Source organism: Eleutherodactylus coqui, chromosome 8 (genome assembly GCF_035609145.1).
Source record: "Eleutherodactylus coqui strain aEleCoq1 chromosome 8, aEleCoq1.hap1, whole genome shotgun sequence".
In the NCBI taxonomy this organism is placed as follows: Eukaryota; Metazoa; Chordata; class Amphibia; order Anura; family Eleutherodactylidae; genus Eleutherodactylus; species Eleutherodactylus coqui.
In genome coordinates, this window is record NC_089844.1 from 39,847,893 (window position 1) to 39,856,851 (window position 8,959).

The following is an 8,959-nucleotide window of genomic DNA, read 5'->3' on the forward strand; positions in this document are numbered from 1 at the left end:
GCAGAAAAAGAGTAAGCCCCCTAGGAAAACCATATACAAATTGGATTGGAAAGGGTTAAGCACAACATTACTACCTCAGCTGTGTTGGGCAATGCAATGGGATATTTCTATGTACCGCCGGTGGCTTCCTGGCACCCACCCATGCTGTAGGTGCACACGGAGTTTTTACTACATCTGTACACTTATAAAGAACCCCAGTCAGACTGGGGCATGCAGTGTGGGCCGAAGCCCACCTGCATTAAGCACGACATTACTACCTCAGCTGTGTTGGGCAATGCAATGGGATATTTCTGTGTACCACCGGTGGGTTCCAGGGAGCCACCCATGCTGTGGGTCGACAGGGACTTCACAATAGGGAGTTGTACCTGCCTGTGTCTATGAATTAAAAAGCCCGGTCTGACTGGGGCATGCAGACACCTTGACAGAATGAATAGTGTGTGGCACATAGGTTCCCCATTGCTATGCCCACGTGTGCAGCTCCTGATGGCGGTGGCACAGGATTCTATTTCTCATTGCTTCTGTACAGCATTGTGGGCTATCGCTCCGCCACTTTTAAAGAGGGTCGCTGCCTAGCCGTGCCAACCTCTGCAGTGTGTGCCTGCGGTCCCTCGTCATGGCAGACGCAATTCTAAATAGACATGAGCGTGGTGTGGCATGAGGGCAGCTGAAGGCTGCCCAGGGACACTTTGGTGTGCGCTGTGGGGGGGAGGGGGGGGGCGGTTGGTCAGCATGTAACCCAGGAGAAGTGTCAGTGGAGTGTCATGCAGGCAGTGATTGTGCTTTGTTGGAGGTAGTGTGGTGCTTAGCAAAGGTATGCCATGCTAATGAGCGCTTTTCAGAAGTAAAAGTTGTTGGGAGGGGGGGGGGGGGGCCCACTCTTGCCGCTATTGTGGCTTAATAGTGGGACCTGTGAACTTAGGATGCAGCCCAACATGTAGCCCCTCGCCTGCCCTATCCGTCACTGTGTCATTCCCATCACTTTCCTGAATTGCCCAGATTTTCACACATGAAAACCTTAGCGAGCATCGGCGAAATACAAAAATGTTCTGGTCGCCCATTGACTTCAATGGGGTTCGTTGTTCGAAACGAACCCTCGAGCATCACGGGAAGTTCGTTACGAATAACGAACACCCGAACATTTTGGTGTTCGCTCATCTCTAGTTTCTACGACATCGGGAAGTTGGAGAACTTTTGGCGAGTCAGTGAGTCAGTGAGTCAGTGAGGGCTTTCAGCTTTATATATAAAGATTCATTCTCAGCCAGCCATGTGTGACTTGTCTTCTGCCTCCAGGGATAACGGGAAAGACCCCAAAATCTATAACTTTCCCACTGAATTTGGGAGACAGATAATCAGTCACTGGTGAATTCCTTTACCTTTAATTTTAGAAATTCAGTGGAGTCAACTTTTTTCTTTACAGGCGTTCTTAGAGGCAGTTAATCCACCCCTTCAGTGTGAAGACCCTGCATACAGCAGCCCGGACCCCTGCTTCCTGGAGCCTTGTGAGTACAACTTTGATGGAAGGAGATATCAAATTGAATTAAGCAGATCCAGTCATCTCTCCTGACAGTTCTATTCTAGTTGATACTTGAATTCCCCATGAAATAGCAATGCTAGTGGACCTTTTCTTAGATCTCTCAGTAGTACTGTTCCACTTATTCCCTCTGGAAATGTATTAATAAATTGACAACTGGGTGTAACCATTCCCCCTGTCACTAGGGTGTGCTCTTACAAAGTCTGGCACTGTTCCATTGTGCCAACTTTGTCAGTTCATATTGGCACACACCCTACTGACTAGGGGAATGATGACACCTCCGTTTATCCATACATTTCCAGTAGCAATAATAGAATAACCCAATAATGCAGAGCTCTAAGGCCTCATGTCCACGGGGAAAATAAGAATTAAAATCTGCAGCGTTTTTCCCGCACGCGGATCCGTGCCCCATAGGAATGCATTGACCATCTGCGGGTAGATAAATACCCGCGGATGATAAATAAAAAATTTCTGGAGCATGAAAAAAAATGGACATGCTCCATTTTAGTGCGGATCACGCATGCGGGAGCTCATAGAGCACATAGCTCAATTGATCTCCTGCATGAAAAATAAAAGAGAATTACAGTGCATCCGCACTGCATCCGCAGCCCAAATCCGCGTTACAAATCCGCAGCGGATCTGATTTTCCCTGTGGACATGAGGCCTAAGAAGAGGGGCTCCCGCATCATTATTGCACACGTATTATAGCCCCTTTTTTTAGTAAATGGGAAGGTGAACTGGTTACTTGTAAACATGATGCTATCTTATATCCTCTGCTCCCGGCCAGATACAACCCCAGCAGAACAAGCGTCTCTGCTGCCCCTTCCATCTGTAAATTAATTGATCTGTCTCTGGATCAGTCCAGGCCACAAAAAAATGCCACGACCTGGAGCTAGAGAAGGTTCAGAAAAAGTTGTGGTACATACTTTAAGGCCGCCTGCAGACGAGCGGGTCGGATCCGGCAGCGAGAATTCTCGCCGCGCGATCCGACCCGAGCGCCTGCAGGGACGAGCGCGTACTCACCCGCGCCTGGCGGCCCCGGCTCTTTCATGTGCCGGCTGCCGCGCAGCCGGCGCATGCGCAGACCAGAGCCGGCGGCCGGGTGAGTGCGTGCCCCGCAGAAAATTAGGACATGCCGCGGTTTGTTTGCCACGCGAGATTTTGCGCAGCCAAACCGCTGCCGTCTGCATAGGAGTGCGTATTTTAATGCACTCCTATGCAAACTTTCAGCGGTGGAAATCCCGCGGGAAATCCGGCGGCGGGATTTCCGCTCGTGTGCAGGCGGCTTAACCCAGCCAAACTGTGAAAGAAGCTTTGTTCCTTGAAACACATTTTTTGCTTGTTTTTAATTTCGTCCCCCCCCCAAAATTCCTTCCACCTAACTGGTTCTTCAATAGGTTTTTTTGGAGGGTTGTGCCCTAATGCAAGAGTTCTATCTACATCTCTTTACTAATATTATAGGACTGTGTTATTTCTCATGGTATACCTTGTCCTCACTGACTAGGGAGGATTATAAAATCCCGGCAAGGTGGTACTGTTGGGCAAATGCATGCAGTGCTTTTTCATCAGTCCCAAAACAAGGCAGCTGGGCAGAAAGTAGGCGAACCCCATTATAGTCAATGGAGTCCACCTAGCGCTGTTCGGTTCCATTCAGAGACTGAAACGACCAGCTGTTGGGATCCACCTTTCCTGCTTCCTGAACGGAGCAGGAAAACGGAATCCCCAGTGCAAGTGAAACCACCTATACCCATTGTATAAAGCATTTTATACGCTGTACTTTTGACATGTTGGTTTGTTATAAATGTAGAAAACTTTATTAAAAATGGGTTAAAAATAAAATAGGCATTATTAGTAAGCTGCCAGGGCCTTCTAGGGAGAATTTTTTTTTATTATGACATTGATGGATTATTATGGCGTCTAACTGCTGTGACTCCTCTACCAATAACTAGTATGGAACTGCGCCCTTTCACCTTTTTTGTAAACTGCATGATCACTTGTTGACTGAAATGATCTGACCATGTAGCCATGTGGCAAAAAGATTGAGTGCACTCGACAACAGCTCCAGGGACCCAATACTTTCCTATTGCTGTTGACACTTTGTGCCAATGATTGGCATGGATTCCACAAGTCGAACCATGAACGATCAGATTTGCTATTAATGTCTTAATTGTCAACCCCTTTTCTTACCCTCAAGCTCACCATTTAGGAAAAAATTGCATCTCCTACTTTTTAAAAATTTTCAGCTCCATGGTCACTAATCATTACATCAGCATTAAGGACGTTCAAAATCATTAGAATGCGTCATCCAGCTAATACACAATTTTGAATCATAGTCCTGCTGAGAATTCAGGATGCTGGGTTTAGGAGAAATATGATGTCTTTTAATGTTGATCTCAAGGGAAATTTTGAAGGCAAAAAACTATAGGTTACTTTAAGATAACCTGCAGCTTTGGAGCCTTTGGGTCAACTGTCCCTTCTTACTTGTTCACCTGTATAGACAAAGTAATCCTGCTCAGTTGGTCTTTTTGTGTTTGGGCATCACAAGAGCTCTAAGGCCAAGTCAGAATATTCAAACTTTATTCTACATCTATAGCTTCCTTCAGGTCTTAACACTATTGCTGACCACAGAATATGAGAAGTTAAGACTATGACATGGCTGCGGCCAGATGTGTCAAGACAAAGATGGAGTACTGGACTGGTTTCTGACCAGCTGCTCCTTTTTGCTTTTTCTCACTGGTATTTCCGTTTATGTAGGTGGTAATTTAGTCTTAAAATGTTGACGTTTGATTTCGCCCACCATGCAAATTCCTGTTCAAAGAACCTTAGGATGCGGAGAAGCTCATTTAATGGGTTTATATAAAATATTTTTTACTCTTCTTTTTCCCACAGGCTCAAAAGACAAACATGGCAAGCATACATATTAACTTTGACAGTTATGACTTCTACGAGTTCACAGATGCCAACACCTACGTCCCATCTCCCGATACAGCGCCATGCCCCGTTTCATTACCTGCCAACAAATATGTCGTTCTTGTGATTTATTCCACTGTTTTCTTACTCAATATAGTTGGCAACAGCCTTGTGATTCTTGTAGTTTGCTACAACAAACTGAAGAGGTCATCCACAGATATTTACCTCCTGAATCTGGCCATTGCTGACCTCCTTTTTTCCATAACGTTACCCTTCTGGGCTGCATACAGAGTCAATGAGTGGGTGTTCGGCATCACCATGTGCAAAATTGTTTCCATACTACAAGAAGTCAACTTTTACAGTGGCATTTTCTTGTTGGCTGCCATAAGCATAGACCGCTACCTGGCAATTGTCCATGCCACCGAATTCTTTACAAAGAAGAAGCATTGGGTAAAGTTTATCACCATTGGCATCTGGACCATTTCCTTTGGTTTGTCTATTCCAACCATTTGGTTTAGAGATGTGTTTGTAATACCAAACAGAGCAGCTGTTTGCCATGAGAACCTGGGGGAAGATACAGAGCAGTTGATGATCAACATTAGGATTGGACGCCACTTGATGGGATTCTTTCTCCCATTGCTCGTTATGCTCTTCTGTTATGGCTTCATCATTAAGACCCTTTTTCAGGCCAAAAATAGCCAGAAGCACCGAGCTATGAAGGTCATCCTCGCTGTGTTTTTTGTCTTCCTGATCTGCTGGCTTCCCCACAACATCACCTCCATCGTGGACTCTCTCATGAGGACAAAACATATCAACGAAACGTGCTCGCTAAGAAATCATTTGGAAACTGCTCTGTATACCACTGAAGTTGTTGGGTTCACCCACAGCTGCCTTAACCCAATTCTGTATGCATTCATAGGACATAAATTTCGACACAATTTCCTGACTATTCTTGCCAATAGGGGTATGATCAGCAAGGAAAGACTGTCTAGTTATGGCCGGAGTCTCTCTGTCATGTCCTCTTCGGCACATACGTCCACCACAATCTAGTGCTGCCAATGCATTCGTGCATCTACATTCACTTCTTGCTTTAGGGAGAAAAGACCACAAATTTTGGACTAAAGTAAAAAGAGCAAATGTTAAGGGACTGTTAAGGTCAATGTGTAATATTTTTTTAAAGGTAATGGTAGTTTGGTGTAATTGGTGGGAATTCCTGCAGTCCTATTACATGGAGCCTTACAGCGTGCTTTTATCTTTACAAGGGTATTCCAGCTACACAAAGTTGCTGCCAAATAAAGCTAATCAAATGTTACTAAAGTTTGTAATAAGGTTCTACTTTGAATATTTTTGCCCGTAGCTCTATAAACCATTGCCTTCTCCTGGAACTTCAGAAGTCTTTATTCACAGGGTGCTCGACCTGTAGGCATTCCAGTGTTAAAGGTCAGACTTGCCCAGTAGGAACCCCCAGGGATGGCTTTCTTTCTCTTCAGCTCTCGGGACCGAATTGCTATCCAATAGCAGGTCAGCACTTAGCGGGGAAGCGCACAGGAACAAAGTACAGAGAGGGGAATTGTGCGAAATGTAGTTTCAAGCTGTATATTAGCAGGGATGCAGCAGCCATCTTGGAAAACAGTGATGCAGAGAAACTTCATAAAGGTAGGACAGAGTAAAAAGGTAACGGCTGCGCAATTTATACCCTTAAATAGCTGTGCAAAAACAGCACACAAACACCTTTTCATATCTGGGATTTTTCAAAATTTTTTCATAACCAAAAAATTCCTTTAAAACATTACCTTTTAAACACCTGCCACTTTTTTTTCAACTTCAAGTGAATGTTTTGTTAGAAAGTGACATATTGTTTACATCAAGTTTCTATATTAATAATTTTTTTTACATTTTTGGTGATTTTTTTTAAAAACAAGTTTCCATGGCACTATCTTTATTTTAAAAGTAATCCTGAAATCTAGCAGTTCTCACGCTGATCACTGAGCCTGATAACAACTGACACTTCCTTCTGTAGAGATAACTTCTTAGCAGTTCACAGCATGAGTTCGGCTGCAGTTCTAGGAACAGTCACTCTCATATGTAATGCGCAATATGCAATGGAACCAAGGATCTGCAGAACTACCTATAGGAAGGTCATTTTCTTATAAGTCAATATCCAAACTGTTTCTCCTTATGTATACCACTAGTAGGTGTGAGGAGACATATAGGCCTAGCAATGCTATTCCGGAAAATAGAAAGGGGCTTGTGTAGATAGGGAACTTTCGTCAGGTGTAGTGGCCAAGAGTTAATAGGGCCCCCCCATAATGTTATATGTCTGTCTCGTGCCATTGTCTTGCCAGTGTCATGTTTATGGAGTGCATCAGATTTATGTGGATTGCATGGTTGCAGGACTAAATGGGTTAATGTCTGGTATGTTCTGTTCTGTCTGGAAATGCATAATTTGTTTTCATGTGATAATGTTATATGTATATGTGTTTGCAAGAATTCAAAGCGGGGAAGGAGAGTTGTCAGGAGTGAGTCAGGGTGTGAGCCACGCAGACACTGGACAGATCGGTCTGTGTGTGGGGAGTATGGAGGAGGCAGAGCGACTTCCTTGTGCTTGGCCTGGGCCCATTCTACCCAGGAATCCTCAGTGCCTAGCGAGAAGAGGAGAAAGTGAGAGTGAGTGTTGACTGGTAGAGGGAGAGAGAGTTGCTGGGAGTGAAAATCACACAGATAACTGTTGGACGATCCCCTCAATGTGGGCAGTACACGGAGAACATACACTCTTTGCAAAAAAAAAATTAAGCACCTAGTACATCAAGCTGGAGTTGGCAGGCATAGCCCAAGTGGGTTCACAAACTATGACCATCTCACGGTGGTTGCTACTCTGCCTAAAATGGTGGCTCGTGCTATAGGTGGGATTGCAATAGGGATTTCTTGGCAGGAGTAATTAGTGTAGGTTCGGTGTGACGCCAGTGCCTTTGAATAAGGGTGTCTTTGCGATGACAAATTAAAGAGACAGGTTCATGGAAGCATCAGTAAAAGCGAAGGCACTCAGCTTACTGGAACTCGCAGATTAAATATAATATTCACACTTGGCAGTTTAGCAGGCAGTAGAAACTTCCAACGACTTCTTACGCATATACACTGCAATACATTTACACTTTGGTTCTCTCCTAAAAGGTGAAGCTGCCAGGCTGAGTTGAGTGGTTGCTGTGCGAGGAAGTTATTTGTGGTGGAATGGGCAGAATAGTACAGACTCTCTTGTGGACACACTAACTTCTGACTGCAGGAACAAGTTAAAGGGGTTGTCCCGCGCCGAAACGGGTTTTTTTTTTTTTCAACCCCCCCCCCGTTCGGCGCGAGACAACCCCGATGCAGGGAGGTAAAGAAAGCTCACCGGAGCGCTTACCTGAATCCCCGCGCTCCGGTGACTTCTCTACTCACCGCTGAAGATGGCCTCTTCCTCCGTGGACCGCAGCTCTTCTGTGCGGTCCACTGCCGATTCCAGCCTCCTGATTGGCTGGAATCGGCACGTGACGGGGCGGAGCTACACGGAGCTACACGGAGCCCCATAGAAGACTGCAGAAGACCCGGACTGCGCAAGCGCGGCTAATTTGGCCATCGGAGGGCGAAAATTAGTCGGCACCATGGAGACGAGGACGCCAGCAACGGAACAGGTAAGTATAAAACTTTTTATAACTTCTGCATGGCTCATAATTAATGCACAATGTACATTACAAAGTGCATTATTATGGCCATGCAGAAGTGTACAGACCCACTTGCTGCCTCGGGACAACCCCTTTAACTTACAGTTGCGATGTCTGCTTTCTTGCCAGGCTCCACGTGGTCTGCCCTGTCTCAGATTCCTCCTGGCAGGGTTGAAAAAGACTCCTCTCTGGCCTCCTGCACTCTTCTCCTGCTTACTCCACTACTAGGCTTCCTCCATGTCTGAGCTCCTCTTCTCCAGACCTGCCCTGGATGGCACTAGACTAGCCTAGCTAGGCTAGTGGAAGCTAGATGCTTCCTCTTTACTCAAGCACACTCACTCTCCTCCTAACCCCACCCATGCCTGTCTTTTATATCCTCCCCACTAACCAATCCTGAGTTAAGGGGAATCCTCCTACCCAATCCTAGTCCTAGCTAGGGGCGATTGATAGGTAATAGAGTGGATTAGGGTGTATTCTGCATAGCCATGCAGAGTTAGTTAGTAAAGACACCAGACATTAACCCTTTGTGACCCTTTCAAGGCCAATTAACATAACTAAATATTAGTTCACGTATGCATACACATACACATACACATTCGACATGAGGTAGCTATAGAAATGTTGTGAGACCCTAACTCTGGGGTACTACACTAGAAGTTGTCATTTTGCTGTAAAACCTGGCATGCAGTTTCATCTTAGGCAGATCTGTAAATGATGAGAGTTGTGATATGATTAGATGAATGGTCTTGCCACCTAAGACTTTAAAAGTGGTTCCTCCCTTAGCTATAAGAGGCTCTCGGAGGCTCCTTGTGTGTAGTAA

General features: G+C 45.3%; 1 protein-coding gene across 1 annotated transcript in view; it reads left to right on the top strand.

Annotated features, from left to right (window-relative positions):
- Positions 1–5,752, top strand: part of LOC136577468 (C-X-C chemokine receptor type 2-like) — a 37,751-nt gene extending 31,999 nt beyond the window's left edge. Inside the window, exons 2-3 of the mRNA XM_066577368.1 lie at positions 1,418–1,499; positions 4,421–5,752. Of these exons, the coding sequence (XP_066433465.1) occupies positions 4,436–5,491 (1,056 nt within the window). The 5' untranslated portion in view covers positions 1,418–1,499; positions 4,421–4,435 and the 3' untranslated portion in view covers positions 5,492–5,752. The remainder of the gene's footprint in view (positions 1–1,417; positions 1,500–4,420) is intronic.
- The last annotated feature ends 3,207 nt before the right edge of the window (positions 5,753–8,959 follow it).